The sequence below is a fragment of the Gobio gobio genome (genome assembly GCF_949357685.1).
Source record: "Gobio gobio genome assembly, chromosome: 5".
In the NCBI taxonomy this organism is placed as follows: Eukaryota; Metazoa; Chordata; class Actinopteri; order Cypriniformes; family Gobionidae; genus Gobio; species Gobio gobio.
Genome location: NC_137101.1, coordinates 39,425,372 through 39,445,150, shown reverse-complemented (window position 1 = coordinate 39,445,150; position 19,779 = coordinate 39,425,372). Strand labels below are relative to the sequence as shown.

Sequence of the window (19,779 nt, the reverse complement as noted above, 5' to 3'; positions counted from 1 at the left end):
AACTTCAGCAGAGACGTGAATTGCGTGGCTCTTTCGAGAGAAGTGAATAAAACTGCCTGAAAAACTAACAGAAAAAAACAGATGCGGATGGGCTGCCACAAAAAAAGACCCTGGTATCCTCTGTAATTTATGTAGGGTTGTTTGTGGGTATAACATGAGCAAGACACGACAGTTACAATATCATGATTAAATAAGACACATCTATTATTGTCATGAAACAAAGACACATAACAGAAGTAAACGTAACAGTTCTTTATTAAAGCGTTGGTGGTGATCTTGAAGATCTTCAGACAGGTGTCATGAGCATAAGCAGTTCAAATGACAGTCACATTTAACTGATGAGTCTTTCTGCTTGCACGTAGAAGACAAGGACGATGATGCTAACTGGTAATGTCTAATTTATTGAATCTTGCGATCAGTCTGGCCATTGGTTTGGGAGTGATAGCCGGAAGACAAGCTCACTGGAACTTCAAGAAGACAAAAGAAGGCTTTCCAGACAAGAGAGGTGAACTGTGAGCCTCTATCGAACACAATGTCTTCGGGTAACCTGAAGTTACAGAAGATGTTATGGAAAAAGGCCTTGTATTAGATGGGAGTATTTAAATGGGATGAGTTTGCAGGTTATGGAGAAGCAGTCGACAGCTACTAGGATGCATGCGTTTTCGTCGGATGGAGGTGTGTCGGTAACAAAGTCTATTTCCAGGTGAGACCATGAATGGTGAGGAATGGGTAGAGGATGGAGCTTGCCTTCTGTTGGCACAGAAGGGATATTGAACAAAGCGTTCACCTGGCCACCAGTAGCATTCACGGAGGAGCGAGAGGGTCTGCTGGTTACCTGGATCCCAGAGACGAATAAACCCATTAGGGTTATACGGAAATTAGGCCTGGTCCCAAATGGCACACTTTACATGCACTTTCATTCTTGTGGACTTACAATAGCTGCCGCACGTAAGTGTATGTTAAGACCATGAGACCGTAGGGTGTGCCATTTGTCATTATAGGTTTCAAAAGGGTGCTCACTGATCATAATTAATGTGCAGATGAATTTTGATATTGCTCCTTTTCTAAATCTCATCACACTGAGGAACACTACAATGTCTTTCCAGAATGAGTTTTCATATGCCGTTTCAGGTCTGTGCGATATGTGAAACTCTCTTCACACTGAAGACACCTGAAAGGCTTCTCTCCAGTGTGAACTCTCATGTGAACCTCAAGGGTTCCTTTCTGACTGAAACTCTTTCCACACTGAGAGCACGTAAAAGGCTTCTCTCCAGTGTGAACTCTCATGTGAGACTCAAGGTTTCCTTTAGTTCTGAAACTCTTTCCACAGTGAGGGCAGGCGAACGCCTTCTCTCCAGAGTGAATACTCATGTGAGTCTTTAGGTGTCCTTTTTGTGAGAAGCTCTTCCCACACTGTTTGCAACTGTAAGGGTCCTCTCCAGTGTGACTTCTCAAGTGGATATCAAGGGATACCTTGTATGTAAAACTCAATTCACACTGGGTGCAGGTGTAAGGCTTCTCTCCAGTGTGAATCCTCATGTGAGTTTTGAGGCTTAATTTACTACTTAAACTCTTTCTACACTGAGAGCACATGAAACGCTCCCCTCCATTGTGAATTCTCATGTGATCTATAAGATGTCTATTTTCTGCGAAGCTCTTCCCACACAGTTTGCAGGTGTAAGGCTTTTCTCCAGTGTGAATTCTCATGTGACACTTAAGACTTCCTTTTTGTGAGAAGCTCTTCCCACACTGTTCGCAGGTGTAAGGCCTCTCTCCAGTGTGACTTATCAAGTGGATATCAAAGGATACCTTGTATGTAAAACTCATTCCGCACTGGGTGCAGGTGTAAGGCTTCTCTCCGGTGTGAATTCTCATGTGAGTCTTGAGGTTTATTTTAGTACTGAAACTCTTTCTACAGTGAGCGCACATGAAACTCTCCCCTCCATTGTGAATTCTCATGTGACACTTAAGATTTCCTTTTTGAGAGAAGCTCTTCCCACACAGTTTGCAGGTGTAAGGCCTCTCTCCAGTGTGACTTATCAAGTGGATATCAAGGGATGCCTTATGTGTAAAACTCATTCCACATTGGGTGCAGGTGTAAGGCTTCTCTCCAGTGTGAATTCTCATGTGAGTCTTGAGGATCATTTTAGTACTGAAACTCTTTTTACAGTGAGCGCACATGAAACGCTTCTCTCCATTCTGATTTCCCATGTGGACTTTAAAGTTTCTAGTTCCTGTTTTTTTTGCTCTTTTTTGTGCAGAACTCTTTTCAGTCCGTGAACAACTAAAATATTTTTCTCCAGTTATGAAATCTTGATCTTTCTCTTCCATTTCATTCAGTTCTTGACTCTCTTCTTTCAGCAGCATCAGGTCTAAGGTGAACAGAGATAATAACACCAGTTTAATGGTACAAAGCAGTAGACATCAGAACATTTAGACATTCAAGGCAACAAACAACATATAATGATACAGTGGCAATAGGATCTAGTATATATGTAGTGTGAGTTTTCCTACATCTTAAAACTTTAAGTTTTATAAATGGGGACAATATTTGAAGGATGATCAAATAATGTTTTGCTCATCACATTGAAAATAACATTTAAACATTATAATATTATAGTTTTGAAGTGCTGGAGTAAGACGTTTGTCTATTTCTGTCACAATACCACAGTTGCAGATAGTATTACTACATTAAATCCTGGTGAATGTTGTTGATTTGTGGACTTAGTCTTTTATAACTTGTTCATTCATGGCTCAATGTTGCACCTGGTTTCCACGTCAGTGCTGTTTGATCTGATATCTGTTTTATAACAGAACTCAGCACCGAATCTTAATGCTTCTCACTAGACCTTGCAGCGATCAAATAATTTATATGCAGACTTTTACAGCGATGTTATTAATTCTGTGGAGAATTCAACGTATTTCTTCACAGGATATCCCAGCCCTGTCTAGTAACCATGTCACGTGATCGAGATTGACTCACAAGTAGTTCGAACTAGTGTTGTCACGATACTGGAATTTCTAACTTCGATACGAAACCTAAAAAAGTATCGATATTCGATACCATAGTCGATACCACAGGGGGAAAAAACGCTGCTTAAACTGTTGTAGCAATAATGCATTATAGCTCTGGACATCTGGCCGGATGGACTAAAGCTTGAACTCCTCACAGTCTCTCGTGACTTGTCTAATCAGATCATACATAGGCAAGGCAAGAGAAGTTTATTTGTATAGCACATTTCATACACAGTGGCAATTCAAAGTGCTTTACACAGAAATGAAATAAAAATATTACAGTTATAATAGGAATTTAAAGAAATAAAAAATAAAGAAAATATTGAAAGATAAAAATAAAGAGTATAATTAAAAATAAAAATAAAAACAGGGTTAAATTTAAGCATATAAATTAAAATGCAAGCAGTTCGGACAAAGCACGTACAGTGGCACAGTGCTCATTCAGTAAATGCACAGCTAAACAGATGTGTTTTGAGTCTGGATTTGAAAGTGGCTACTGTTGGAGCACATCTGATCTGTTCAGGAAGCTGGTTCCAGCTACGGCTGGCATAATAGCTAAAAGCAGACTCTCCTTGCTTTGAGTGAACCCTTGGTATTTCTAATTGACTTGATCCTGATGATCTGAGTGATCTGTTGGGTTTGTATTTAATCAGCATATCTGCAATGTATTGAGGTCCTAGGTCATTGAGTGATTTATATACAAGTAATAGCACTTTAAAATCGATCCTAAATGTAACTGGAAGCCAGTGTAAAGATCTGAGGACTGGTGTGATATGGTCATATTTTCTGGTTCGGCTCAGGATCCTGGCAGCAGCGTTCTGTATGAGCTGCAGCTGTCTAATGGTCTTTTTGGGAAGGCCGGTGAGAAGACCATTACAATAATCCACCCTACTGGTGATAAAAGCATGAACGAGTTTCTCTAAGTCTTGCCTGGAAACAAAGCATCTAATTCTTGATATATTTTTGAGATGATAGTAAGCGGATTTAGTTATTGCTTTGACATGACTATTGAAACTCAGGTCTGACTCCAAAATCACACCAAGATTCCTGACTTGATTTTTTGATTTCAGGCCTTTAGCCTCAAGATATGCATTCACCTTGAGAATTTCATCTTTGTTTCCAAATGTAGTAATTTCAGTTTTGTCTTTGTTTAACTGAAGAAAGTTTTGGCACATCCAACTGTTAACTTCATCAATGCATTTACATAGAGAGTCAATGGGGCTGTAGTCATTAGGTGATAGGGCTAAGTAGATCTGGGTGTCGTCAGCATAGCTGTGGTAAGCCATTTTGTTATTTTTCATTATTTGGCTCAGTGGCAGCATGTACAGGTTGAATAGGAGTGGTGCAAGAATTGACCCTTGTGGGACTCCGCATGTCATGGATGTCCACTCAGACTTATGGTCACCTATACTCACATAATAACCTCTCCCTTCTAAGTATGACCTGAACCATTTGAGGACCATTCCAGAAAGCCTAACCCAATTTTCTAGCCTGTCAAGAAGTATTTTGTGGTCAACAGTGTCGAATGCAGCACTGAGGTCCAGTAGTACCAGAATTGATGTTTTGCCTGTATCTGTATTGAGGCGAATATCATTTATTATCTTAATGAGGGCCGTCTCTGTGCTGTGATGCGGTCGGAAACCAGATTGAAAATTGTCAAAGTATCCGTTTGAGCTTAAGAATTTGTTCAGCTGACTGAAAACAACTTTTTCAATGATCTTGCCTATGAAGGGGAGATTTGAGATTGGTCTGTAGTTGCTCAATATGGAGTTATCCAGATTTCTCTTTTTCAGGAGAGGCTTAACTACTGCGGTTTTAAGGGAGTTTGGAAAAGTCCCAGAAAGAAGTGAGGCGTTTACCACTTCTAGGAGATCTGCTTCTAAACAGTTAAACACACTTTTGAAAAAAGAAGTGGGGAGTGTGTCAAGGGCGCAGGTTGATGTTTTAAGGTGCTGTACTGTTTCTTCTAAAATTTTACCATCAATTGCTTCGAAATCAGTCATAGTAACTTTCTGAGGCTGTGGTCTGATCTGATTCACCTCAGAGCAACTGAACGATGTGCTGATCGCATTTCTGATATTAATGATTTTCTCAGAGAAGAAGGAAGCAAACTCACTACATTTGCTGTCTGAGAGCATTTCACTGGGAATGTGACTCGGGGGGTTTGTTAGTCTCTCTACAGTAGCAAAAAGAGTGCGCGTGTTGTTTATGTTTCTGTTTATAATATTTGAAAAGAAGGTCTGTCTAGCTTTGCCTAGTTCCACATTGAAAGCACGAAGACTGTCTTTATAGATCTTATAATGGACTACAAGTTTTGTCTTTCGCCACATGCGTTCCGATTTCCTGCATTGTCTTTTCATTAATTGCACTGCTGTTGAGTTTCTCCAAGGTGCTTTTTGTTTGCCACTCTTTTTCCTGGCTTTTACAGGAGCAATATCATCAATTACACCCTTAACTTTTGAGTTAAAAGAGTCAAGGAGAAAATCAACAGAGTCTGCAGATATGCTTGGTGTTAGAGATATAGCCTTCATAAACAGCACACTAGTGTTCTCATTTAAGCATCTCTTTTTGATAGAGACAGATCTAGTTTCAATGGCAGGAGAGATTGATATATCAAAGAAAATACAGAAATGATCAGACATTGCCACATCCTTAATAACTATTGATGAAATATTTAGACCCTTACTGATAAGTAAATCTAGAGTGTGTCCACGATCATACATAGACAAAGGGTCTCTGTGTTGATGTGGCTTTTTAAGTTAATTAACAACCCAAGGAGCCACAATGCCTCGCAAGAGATTGGAGCGTTGAATGTTATAGCCCCGAGACATTCAGGGGACTTTACACCCTCACCCACACACACCCTTTGTACGAATGGGCACACACACACATAGCTGAGCATGCTGAACTGTCCAACACACACACACACACACACACACACACACACACACACACGCGTTATTTGAACCATGTGGACCAAAACTGCCTCAATAACGTTTAAATATATATATTTGGTTGATTTAATGTCTTTATACGATGTATTAGAATAACTAGGATGTTTACTGTATGTAAATCAAACTCTGTATGCCAGTAACTGTGATAATCCTGTATCTCTGTATGCTCAAGTCGCAGAATGACAGTTCTTGGTATCGCTGTTATCGCAGAGACCCGACTGTACCGAATCTCGTTCACAAATTACAACAAGATGCATTATTACAGAAGTACCAGCTTTCTAAGAATAGAGGCTTAAAATGATCACTCAATTGATTAGCCAAGAGGAGGGGGTCCAGGAACTAAGGAAAACTCGGGCCTTCTGTCTCCCCGGACATGATTGGATCCCTCCAACTCTCTGGGCGTCGGCCATCCCATCTATAAGAACGGGAACTGACCATTAACTCTTTGCATTCTGCCACAACGAGGAAGACCCCCCCCTGGCCTTCACCACCCTGAGAGAAGGCATCCCCGCAACGGAGAGAGAAACCGGCAGACTTCTTGAACGACTTTCCTAAACTTCAGAGAAATTTTCCTGGAACCCGCAAATCCTTAGCGAACTTCCCCGACGATTCGAACTCAGACACTTACACGAGAAGCCATAGTAATGCAAGTATTCTATTTCACAATCAAACTGCGTGTAAAAGGTTGTCTGAATTATTCCTGCTCACGGGACAGTTAATTTCTTGAGGTCTCTGAAAGGGCTGTGGAGCTGTCTCTGTCTCTTTCTCTCTCTCTCTCCCTCATTAACTCTCTCTTTCCATCATTCTTTTTCCCTTTATATTATTCGTTTGTATGATTTTTCCTTGTAGTTGTTTTCTTAAAACCCAATAATTGCATTAAATTGAATCCGTATTGTTTTGCTCAAAAATATCAAAGTCAATGAGACGTAAGATTTTAGCTACCCATTTAAGCTTGATTTTCCTGTATTACAACTTCAGTAATACAAATTGTACAAACATAAGAAATATTTGTCCTGATCAAGCAGATTAATGTTTCTTAAAGTTTGTAAGATTGATAATTGATGAAGAAATCAATTTGGATAAAGGTTACTTTTACATGATTAAAGGTTCCGTTATAAGTTAATATTGTCTGTACAACAAGCAAATCGTATTCATAGACTCATGAATATTTATACCATTTTAATTAATTATTCCCCGAAACTCATTGTTGTTACACTGTCAAATAGATATTTTTAATATAATTTATTTTTTTGTCCGTCTATTGAAAGTCTAGAGATAGGCAATTAAACATTTATTCTGAAGAGATCAGTTTATATGATAAAGCTTTTAAGCTTTTTCTCATATATAAACGTTGATCAACTACCATTACAATTATCTCACAAATATTTGATAAATAATTTTGTTGCAATAGCTTACATACAGCACAAGGAAGCTTGATTTCAAATTGAATTTAAAAAGACGAGTAAACAGTAATAAAATAAGAATAAATAAACAAATTACAAACAATGGCACAAATAAATACAATAGAATAATGATACAAATTAAATACTGCTTTATTTTTTCCAGGTAGGCATAACAGTATTCAGGTAAGAAATTGAAGTAAAAAAAAAACTAAGTAATTAAATTTAAAATAACATTGTATTTAATGTTTTACAATTAAGATTATCCAGAGGAATCATTAAAGCTAAAGAAGTTAATCAGTCAAGAGCAGTAAGTGATCGTTTGTCTTTTTTTATACCGGTATGTGTGTGCGCTTAAGATGCGAGCACGAAATCCGCAGCAATGAGTAGAATTATGTGCAATCCCGCGCGAAATTCAGACTGGTCACACCAACACTTACACGCCGTCATAAGGAAAAATCCAGCAGAACGCGCGTTCGCCGTGTTCAGAGGGTTAACTGGACTGCATGAGAGGAGGCGTGTGCGTGTCAACTCGCTGTCGGTTGGAGAGGAGAGCACAGCTGGTATCGATATTGGAGAAAAGGAGTTTCGTACCGTTTCAGATATTTCAGTATCAGTATCGACATATCGAAATATCGAAATTTTTGAACCAACCTATTATGAATTTGAACTAATAAACAGCCCGTGAAGCATAAATGAGTAGCGCAGTTTTGTTCCGCTTTAATTTAGTTTTCCATTCGATGTTGGGAAACGTTGTTGTGGTCGTGCCAGCGTGACCTATATCAAAATTTTGGTCGCACCAGCAGAATTTTTTTTGCAAAATGACTCAGTCTGAGGTCCTGCCTTATTGGGCGACCTCTAATATTAACTTAAACTGTGGTTTAGTCATGTTTCTAAAAAAGATGTGACATTTTAATTAAAGGGTGGAGATGATGGTGGACATTAGCAGCAGAGAAGAGCTACAACTCAGTACCAGTGGAAAGAGTCAGCTTTAAACATCTCTGAGAACTCAATATGGTCACTCACAGGAGCATCAGAAATGTCTAAAAGGGGTAGTTCACCCAAAAAATTTAAATTATTTTATTAATTACTCGCGTCATTCAAAATTAAGACTTTTGTTCATCTTCGGAACACAAACGAAGATCTTTTTGATGAATTCTGAAAGCTTTCTCTCAATCCATTAACAGCTACGCAACAACCCCTTTGACGCTTCAAAAAGTTCATAAAGGACTTCTGGTTTGAGCAACGCAAATCCGCAGAGGATGTTTAATTAATTGGCACGAGCGCACTCAGTGAACTAAGTGCCGGTATTTTCTTTGCCAGATAATCACGAGTTCACCGCATGGGTTGATTTTCGTCTTTTGTCATGTGAACTCGGGTAGGCTACATTTAGTTGAGTGACTGATTCGCCAGGACTTTTTATTTATTTTTTCGTTATGAGAACTCAAACCTGTGCAATGCAGTATTTTTTTTTCTCTCTGTCTCCTTTGATTGTAAAAGACTCGGATAAATAACGTTAATTTTTTTTTTTTTTTACATTAAAATGTCTGTCAGATTGAGATAATATGATCAGGAGCACCGCGAAACTCACTAGCCAGAAGAGATGAGTGACTATCACAGTAAGGTGATCTCGTAGGGCTCTCCTGTGGTGAAAACTGACTTTCCCAAACAGAGTAAAGGTTATTTTTAGAACCTATTTTTAGAAGTTTGGATTCAGATTATTACCATGTTTGTTACAGTATGTTTGTTGTTCCACTTTGTATTGTTTTGTAGCTGATGTTCATTGCAGCAAAGAGGATGTAGCACAGAAAATGGACCTTGTAAAAGAAGTACAGTTATTAATTGCAATTTTGATATGGAGACAATATGCAGAGACTGAGAGTTATCTCCTTTAATGTTAATGGTGTATTAAACCCTCAAAAGCGAAATGCTCTCTAAACTAAGAACTCAAACAGCCATTATACAAGAGACACATTTAAACGAAACTTAAACAAGGGAGATTTAAATATTTTTTATAAATCTGGTCACAGACAGGGAGTTACGATTCTTATATCAAGTCAAGTAACTTACAAGCATTTGTCGGAAAAGAAAGATAAAGAAGGTCGATTTACATCTACGCCCCTCCTGGTAGTCAATGGGCTTTCTTCAGGCAAATATTTAATATGATATCTACAGAATCCGAGGGCATATTTATACGTGGAGGTGACATGAATATTCACTGTCAAAACTGGACTATTCTAGGAAAAATCCTATACTTGAAAACTGGGTGAGCAAGAAAGTTAATATCATGTTAAGTGAAATTGGTATTGATATTTCCTATACTTGAAAACTGGGTGAGCAAGAAAGTTAATATGTTAAGTGAAATTGGTATTGATATTTGGAGAAATGTGTATCCAACTGGACGAGACTATACACACTTTTCAGCCCTTCATTCAACATAGTCAAATTACTTCTTTACTTTTCTTAAAAGACGAAAAAACCCTCAAACCAAGGTCATACATTATAGATTAAAGAGCACCTATCATGGAATTTTGAAATTTACCTTTCATGTAGTGTGTAACATAGATCTAAGTGAACAAAAACATCCTGCATAGTTTGAAATATGACAGTGCACCGTATATATAGTTATTTTCTTTCAAAAGTAAGAGTCGACTCGGAGTCATTTTTAAGAATCGTTAGAAGACCGAAGCTTTTTCTCTGACTAGATGACGTCAACTTGTCAAGTTATTTGAATACGATACGCCCACTTATTGCGCTCCAAGAGGCCAGTGAAAACTAGAAAACATCATGGCGACGAGATGCTGTGTTCTGAAGTGAGACTCAAAAGCAAACTTTTTTCATCTGCCCAAGGATGAGCATTTGAAGACTAAGTGGCTTGAAGACAAACCATACATCGTCACGATTGAGTGTTTATTAGTTGTCAAATGTATGTTTCGCGATCTCAGGAAGCTTTTATTATGGACTTCTATTATGGCACATGGTATCTTCTTCGTCTGTCTGTACATGGACTACATGTGCACAGAGCGCCCCCCGGCTGCCAGGATGAATTGAAAACAACACATAAGAGACTCAATCGCTCATGATCAGGCTACATCTGCGCATTTTGAGGAAGTATTGAATAAAAAATACTCCTCTGTTTAGAAATTTGACACAGACATATGAGAATCTATCAATATGTCTCCTCATCTGCACACTTTTGAACTAAAAGCCCTGAGGGATGTTGATTTGTCGCGAGTCTTCGAGAGGAGAGAGAGGAGTTTTTTTATGAATGAGATCAGCTGAGGCTCATATTACAATCAAACGGTACAGACGCGGTTTTCATATTCATAACTCCTGACACATATTAACAAATTACTGTCACTATAAGACTTTGATGGGCGTTCCGTTTCCGAAAATATCTGCACAGACTATACCAATCACAACTGGCTGGGTCATCGGACCAATCACCGCAGATTAGCGTCACGTAAAGGCGGGGTTTTGAAAAGTGAGTCACTAAAGGAATCATTTGAGAATCGCTGTCAAAACAGGTAAAAATCAATGCATATTATTAGAAAACTAAAGTCTTTTTTGTCATTGCATGCATGCAAAACTGTTGTTGGGGACTTCTAAAACAATATTTGGAACATTTTAAATGCCATGATAGGTGCTCTTTAAAAGAAATACATCAGAGTTTTGAAATTTAGTGTAGAACTCTATACTCACAACCAACAATGCAAAATTAACTGCATACAAAAAAAAATCCTTAATTCCTTAAACCTGCCAGAAGTCACTGAAGAGCAGAATGCTAGCTTAACAAAAGAAATTACAGAAATGGAAATAAATAAATCAATAACAAGACTAAAAGCTAACAAAAGCCTGGGTACAGATGGATACACATCTGAATGGTACAAAGGCTTTCGAGAACAGATAGTCCCAAGACTCCAAACTGCATGCAACTGGGCTCTCCAAAGGGGGTAGCTACAATTACAATAAAGACGCAAAAGAAATGCAAAATTCTGGACTCTTCCCTATATGTAGGGTTGGGTACCGAAACTCAGTGCCGTTCCTTTATAACCGGTATGTAACCGGACCGAATCAGAACACAGATTTCGGTGCCACTTAAATTCAAACGTGCTTTCGCGCTTTGGCTGGCGCAGAGGCAGAGAGATGCACTCAGCGCTTGTCACATATCACAACTATTCAGTATTTTCAACCACATAATGTTTATTTTAGGTTTCAGACATTAAAGGTAGGGTAGGTAAGAATGATCTAAAACATTTTTGTCCAAATTTGTTTAAACTTTCTTTATATGAAGCGACCCCAATTATGTGATATGTTTTATGTGATATGTTTTATCGGGATTTGCTCATTTTAGCAGGCAGCCCTACCAAAAAGACACATATTTTACCCTCCAAATTTTTACCGGAGAAACACGATTGGGCTTGTTTTGGGCTAGTTTTGAGTAGCAATTGGGCGGATTTTGTTGTGAAAACCTGGCAACCCTGGCGCACCCGTTTGATTTGAGGAGTTCACGAGGCTGTATTTCTGCTGGACAGGTAATCTTTCATTTTGATTATACATTTTTTTGGTTTATGTTTTCATGAAGCATGTCTCACTAGCACACGTAGCTGCCTAATATAGCTAACATAACATTACTTAGCATAAAGTTACAATGTTATACACAAGCCATTAGTAGAGATGATAAATACTCAATATGCTTAGCTCAAGTTGATCGCTGTCGTGTTGAATTTCACAAAATGTAACTTTAGATAACAAAATGCATGTGTAAAAGCTAGTACACCGCATCCAGGAACTTTTTTTTAGAACTAAGATAGCTTTAGCTACTACCCTCTGTCTAAACTCTTTTACCGTGTTCACCGGGAACTTTACCTGCAAGTTTATTTCGGCCCTTGGTTTGTTTTTAAATTCTGTACCTATGTTTACCGATGTTTTTCTTGTATCTGTGTGTGTCGTAGACACTGTGTTGTGTGTGTATTTTAAACTTAACCAGTATCGTTATTCTAGCTTGATAGTGAGTACTAAAAGACATTTTATTTATTTATATTCATAATGATAAAGTTAGATTTTTTATTACATGTGATTCTGACATAATGTCACTACATGCATAGATATACATAATAAAGGCTAGATGTCTCACGGCGGAGTCTCTAACGTCATCACCGGCGGCCATCTTGTCACAGGCAGGGCTCTGTGGTACCCGATGATCTGCATGAACACAAATACTCTTATCTCTGAAATCTTGACGGATTTACAAATGGTTTGGTTTCTTACAAACGTTATTAACGTGGCTATAATTATGGATGCTTGAACAAATTATGAATAATTTTCCAAAAGTATGCAGTGTCATAACTACACTCTCTGACGTTTATAACAAACCACACAGTTTGATAATCGGTAGAAAATTTAGCAAGTTATGGTTATTTAAAAAGTGCAAGCACCATGAAAACAATGTTACGAGTGAGCGAGCTGCCTGTGACTATATGGCCGCCAGGTGCAGACGTCAACCTCCATTGGCCAGCAGCGCGGACGAGACATCTAGCCTTTATTATGGATATCTATGACTACATGCACTTCTTCTCCGCTCGCCTCAGGTAAATATTGCGTCTTTCAGCTGAGCGGTGGGCGTAGCGCGTTCATGTGTTTGAGGCGTGGCTTTGGAAAGAGCCTAGAAGGGAGAAGGTGGAGTGAATGGAAATAATGAGCTGTCTTTAAAGCAGCACTAGGTAACTTTTCAACCTTCATAATATATTTTCAAAACTCTTGTGATGATACATCGACTTACAATAGGTTGAATGACACGTCTGCAATAGCCTGACGGGGTCTGTATCGTTTTTAATCGTACTTTTAAACTTCGGGTTTCGGGTAGTAACCAGAGAAAATAAAGAACTACCAAATTCGACTGCTTTACGGCATATACGTCACTTCCACCACCACCCCCACTAACTTAAATTCGGACGTGCGAGAAAAACTATAATTGTTTGCCAAATGTTATAGTCATGGCCGAAGCAGCACAGAAAAATAAGAAAGCAAAGGTTTTGTCGGAGGAAAGCAAAAAGAGGAAACGAGAAAGTGATGGGATTAAAGGCAGTACGAGGATCAACATTGGGCAGCGTTTGCTCGTTGGCGTGAGCTGGAGGAGGAGGGGCTACATTCTTGCAAGTAAATACTTAATACATACAAAATCATATTTTAGGATACCTAACATGTCTGTGATATTGGTTTATTTGTCTTTCCTCAAGCTATAATGCAAATCGATTTTTCAAATTTGCAGATTCATCTAGGGGAGCTTGATATTATAATATTGACGATATATGGTTATTACCTACCACTCAAACATTGAATTGAATGCCGTGTTCAAGGCAACCCGTAACCCGTGTTTTTCCAACCTTCTACCCGTGAAAGTGCACTGGAACGGCAGTCAAACCCGTGTCTTCCCACCCGTGAACTCGTACTAGATCGATGTACACGAGTTTTGACGTCACATAGCCCGCGAAGCAGCCCCCTACGGATGCGGTGTTTATGAAACAAATATACAAATAACGTAAAATAAAAGGTATAACAGCTTTTCTTGCCGTCTGCGCTTTTTTTCTCCTCCGTTTGCCTCAAATAAATAAGCAATGAGTAAGCACCTTTGGCGCTAGAAATGATTGTAAATGAGCATACACCCCATAAGGTCCGACATGCTTTGTTTACATCAAACTACCACACAATTCCTTGCGCTCAGGCAGTTTGGCGTGACTTTGCCTGGAACACTACAAAGTCGTGAGTCGTGGTTTGAAGTTGTAATTTACGGGCACAAAAACCTGCCTGGAACGCAGCAGAAGTATCATATAGATTCTGTAAAACGGGAACCAATAGACTAGGCTACTATAATGACGCTGGCTTGTAAACGTGAGCATCGCGATCATTTGGCGTTTGAAAAAAATAAAACCCATGAAATTATATTCATATGACATGCTGAAACATATGCCACTGTACCTGGGATGAAGACATTTCACACGCGACGCAAGCAGAACACCTCCATATGAACTCCTGCAGTGTTCAGGGCTATCATAGTTGTCATGTCAACAAATGCACATGCGATGCATCCGCTGATGTAGAATGACAGTTTACGACAGTGGTTCCCAACCACGTTCCTGGAGGACCCCCAACAGTGCACATTTTGGATGTGTCCTTTGTCTGACACACCCACATCAGGTCTTGGAGTAGCTACTAATGAGCTGATAACCTGAATCAGGTGTGTTTGATTGAGGAGACATGCAAAAATGTGCACTGTTGGGGGTCCTCCAGGAACGTGGTTGGGAACCACTGGTTTACGACAGTAGTAGAGGACAATACTGTTTCACAACTGTAGGGGGAGCCCGAGAGCAAAAGTTACCTAGTGCTGCTTTAAAACAGTCGTGAGAGGTCTACAGACACTCAATTTTTATACTTTCTTTTTCAGAGTACTTACATTTTAATTATGTATTGATATATAAAGAAAGTTTAAACAAATTTGGAAAAAAAGTTTTTTAACCAAATCTTAACCAAATAAAATTCTAGCTTTAAATGCACATTAGCAAAAAATACACACTGATGTCTATAGCGGCAATGACAATCCTTTCAGACGGTTATAATTTAACTACGTGTTTACACATTATATAATTTACTCTAGTCTTCTCCCAGTTCAGCGGTCACTTACTTTCATGTATTTTGTGAGACGTGGATGAATTTATGCGCCCATCGCGCATTATAGATCAACTAACAGACATATATGAAAATCAGAATCTCAGAAAGTACATGACATGGTTAACAAGTTTGTGAATATTTTGAATTAAAAAGAAAAAACTAAATATGACAGATAAAGAGCCAACCTTCAAACAGAACACTCAAGCCAGAGGGTTAAAATCTGCCTTTTATTTCTAAATTATGACATTTTATGATGTAAAAATCATACTAACAATGAGTAAACCTCAGAAAACATTATAAAATTAATTTAAAAAAAATCCACATCATGGGATATTTAAAAGACAAGCTATAATGGCAGATGAACATTTGACTAAAACATATATACAGGAATTCAATCCGTGGACACGTAACTTATTTAGGATTTGGCAAGATATAATTAATAATTTGATAGACTTGGTATCAATATTGAGATGGCCTGCTTACGATTCAACATTTGCTCCAAATACTATAGACGATAGTGTTGGTAACTCTTTTCCTCGTTGAAGCAGAGACCAGTATCACGTACGGTAGCATTTTTAGCCATTTTCAGTAGCCTGTGATGGTAAGGCGATGAACAATTTGAAAAGCTCAGAGGCGTATCATTATCTGTCATAAACAAGCTTGTGTATCTAAAAGCAGACATTGAGCCCAGTCAGAGCCTACCCGTATCCCATAATAAGGCTTGTGTGCTAGCATCGGTTACAGGTGAAGTACAGACAGTGGGTTGTTCATGTATTGCAAGGTCAGGACGCTGTTGTAGTCATGCAGCAGCACTTTTATGGAAGGTCAGTAAAGTAAGGACAATTAAAGGGTTAGTTCACCCAAAAATGAAAATTCTGTCATTAATTACTCACCCTCATGTCGTTCGACACCCGTAAGACCTCCGTTCATCTTCGGAACACAAATGAAGATATTGTTGTTGAAAGCTGATGCTGAGAAAGGCTTCAGATAGGCCTCCATTGGCATTCAGTACATTTACACCCACAAGACCCATAAAAGGCATTTAAAACGCCGTTACAAAGTCCATCTCATCACAGTGGCTCTACAATAATCTTACGATGCGACGACAATAGTTTTTGTGCGCAAAAAAAAAATCAAAATAACACCTTTATCCAACTTGTTCTTGTCTTCCGTGTGTGTCTCCACGACGCATGCGCGAGAATATGACGCAGATCTGGCGAATGAGAGAGAACACCGCCCCATCACCATCGATGGAGCACCGGTGGAGAGAGTCAGCAGCTTCAAGTTCCTCGGTGTCCACATCACAGAGGAACTCTCATGGTCCGTCCACACCGAGGCCGTTGTGAAGAAGGCTCATCAGCGCCTTTTCTTCCTGCGACGGCTGAGGAGGTTTGGAATGAACCGCCACATCCTCACACGGTTCTACACCAGCACTACAGAGAGCCTGCTGACTGGCTGCATCACCACCTGGTACGGCAACAGTACCGCCCGCAGCCGCAAAGCCCTGCAAAGGGTAGTGCGCACGGCCAGCTGCATCATCGGAGGTGAGCTTCCCTCCCTCCAGGACATTTATGTCAGGCGGTGTGTGAAGAGAGCTCAGAGGATCATCAGAGACTCTAGCCACCCGAGCCATGGGCTGCTCTCACTGCTGCCATCAGGCAGACGGTACCGCAGCATCAGAACACGCACCAGCCGACTCCAGAACAGCTTCTTCCCACAAGCAATTAGACTCCTGAACTCTTGATCCATCAGGATCATAACACACACTGGACAGAATATCACTCAGCACAACCCACTGTAGATACACACACATTATATACACATTTATTATAATTTATTATTATCATATAGCACCTATTGCACATTGGATCTCTACTGTGAATAATAATGTATACTGTACATTGTATACTATTATTATTATTATTATAGCGTAATGTATATTGTTTAATGTATGTTTTAGTGTGTATATTGTTTAAAGTATATTGTTTAAAGTATATGTATATTGTAAGTATGTGTATATTGGTTAAAGCTGTGAGAACCACACTCACATTGTGTAAATTATTTATTGTTTATTGTAGAGTTTACTGTGCTGTGAGTAATTGTGGGCGCATCAGTGTAATCTGATGCTGCTCTAAATGTTGTACATGTCATGTCGTGACTACTATGTTGCTCGGAACTGCACCAAGAATTTCACCTGCTGTTGCACTTGTGTACATGGCTGTGTGACAATAAAGTGATTTGATTTTGATTTGATTTGAATTACAAAAATGCTGTAATACTGTGATGGCTGACATTTTTTTGCAACATTGCATTGTTACCACAATTGATGTCTTTTATGTCAATTTTTTCTCTCCCTCTTATAATATTTGACACTGCTATTATGGATGAAATCTCTGTTTCACAAATGTTGGTTTGTTTTTTTATTAAAGCCATTATACTCAATTGTTGAATGTCTTTAAGATTTCAGGCATCATCCAAATGTAAAGAAATTAGAAAATTACTGTAATAATAAAAAATAACAAAAGTAAGTTCATAAAGAGATCGTAAAAATAATCCATATGAATGGAGTGGTTTGGTCCAAAATTCTGAAGAGACACGATCGCTTTATATGATGAGCAGATTGAATTTAGGCTTTTATTCACATAAAAATAATTACCAACTCACACATCAGTTGTGGTAAACAGAAGCTCAAGCATGTTTGACGTGCGAGGAGCAATGAGGTTCATTCTTGTGTTACGCAGCACGTTTGAGCTTCAGAAAAAACCCTGTTCTTCAAGCAGGTTCAGTTGAGCTTCTGTTTATGTTAGCTGATCAGTTTATTTATGCAAAATAAATGTTTTTCGATAGATATAGTTGCATAATTAAGTGATATTTATGATTGGTTGATTTTGTGTTTAATGTTACTCAAAATAATTGATTTGTTTAAGCTACTTCTGTATTTTTCCTAATTTAAAGTGTGACTTCATGTCAATGTTCAATGTGGAATTCGGATCTTCTCAGGTTCACTTGAAGGCAAGCATGACCAGACCATATCATGAGGGACCCGCTCCATGTTATATAAAACCACTTTAATTAGACATTCTTCAAAAATATCATTAATTTCTGTAGAGCTGGACATTTTAATAAGGATCAAATAATTTCAAATTTGAGAATGAAACCAACCTGTTTGTTCCTCAGTATCTTCTTGTTTCACACTCAATGTTTCTTCAATCTTCATGTCTTCACTCTCCTCTTTAATAAACGCCATCTTTATAAAAGTGTCATGTGGATCTCAGTCGCTTCACCAGGAGCTTTTCTGTGTCATGTTTAAGATGAAAATAATTACCAGAAAGAAAAATAAATCTAAACTAAATATCTGGGTGCGTCAGTACCCCAGCAGTACAAATGATTAAAATAACACAATAAAAGAACACAAATTATACATAAAGTTCGTATTTAATGATTTGTATATTATATTATTACATTACATTTTCAAGAAAAAAATTTCAGTTGGTTTGTAAAAGTTAATTAATTAAACCTCCTTTCATCACATCATAACTTTCTCCAGTGACCGAATTCGTGTTTAAGATGAACTGATTCACAATATACGCCGTATAACATGTTATATAAATAAATACAATTGTCCATTTAATGCAGAATATTCATTTTAATTAGATAATTCATTTGAGTAATCTCTAATAATTATAAAAATCGATTGAACGCTATTCATTTCTATCGATCCAAACACTTTAAATGTTTTAAAACACAAACCTTTCTTCAGCCGATTCACAACAAACGCAGGGTCGCGACGCAGACTTATGACGTCACATCGCCAGACCAAAATAAAAGTCCTACTTCTTCTTCTTTCGGGTTTAATGGCGGTTGGCAGCTAATCTCAAAGGTGCATTACCGCCACCTACTAGACTGGAGTGTGGGTATTAGACTGACATCAAAGGAGAGGTGAAGAAAATTAAATAATTAAATAAAATAAAAAATTATATAAAACCTTTACAAAAAAAAATTCCTTCCTATTAAATTCTTTCACTTAATCCAGTGTTTTTCAAAAACAAAATTAATACATTTTGTATACTCCCAGATAATTTCCCTAATAAATGTCATGCTCGTGTCATGCTTTGTTCATCCATCGGTGCCTTTAATTCTGCCCGATCTTCTTCATATTTTTTGCAGTCTAACAGTATATGCTTCACTGTCTCTTGCACATTACACTCAGTGCATAACCCAGTGGGATGTTTTCCTATTCTGTGCAATGTTGTATTTAAACCAGTGTGACCCATTCTAAGACGTGAGACTAACATCTCCTCCCTAGGGCTTCTGCCCTTCCTCATGCTTGTGGCTACTTGATTTTGAAATAAAAATCACAATTTGCTGTCTAAAATCACAAAGTGGATTTAAATGTACATGCAATAACACACAGTTCAAAATATTAAGAAACAAATAAGGTTCATATTTGAATCCTTGAAGAAATGCATATTTAAATACATGTAGCCTAATGATGTGTGTGAGATTTAAAACAGTCATGATAGGGTGCAGAAACTATTTCATACCAAGGGTTGGTAACAAATTTTTCAGTAACAAGACATTTATAAATTGATGTTTGGATGCATTTTTCTAAAGTGCCATAGCAAAAACTATAACTTACTCAAACAAGGTTGCCAATAAAATTAAACCTTTATTATGGCCACAGACAAATATACAGCAATGTATAGGTAACATTCAGTCTAGCACTTTCAAATATGACAAAC

At 38.2% G+C, this 19,779-nt stretch overlaps 1 protein-coding gene across 3 annotated transcripts in view; it reads right to left on the bottom strand.

The window, feature by feature from the left end:
• LOC307126269 (uncharacterized protein) overlaps nt 1–18,844 on the bottom strand; it is a 36,435-nt gene extending 17,591 nt beyond the window's left edge. Inside the window, exons 1-3 of one of the 3 annotated variants that reach the window (XM_079816733.1) lie at nt 18,788–18,844; nt 18,200–18,332; nt 240–2,372 (exon numbers count right to left, since the gene is read on the bottom strand). In XM_079816733.1, the coding sequence (XP_079672859.1) occupies nt 1,090–2,372; nt 18,200–18,284 (1,368 nt within the window). In that variant the 5' untranslated portion in view covers nt 18,285–18,332; nt 18,788–18,844 and the 3' untranslated portion in view covers nt 240–1,089. Of the gene's footprint in view, nt 1–239; nt 2,373–15,930; nt 16,833–18,199; nt 18,333–18,787 lie in introns of those variants that run through there. The other 2 variants (XM_079816734.1, XM_079816732.1) reach the window with 2 other exon arrangements.
• Nucleotides 18,845–19,779: the final 935 nt, after the last annotated feature.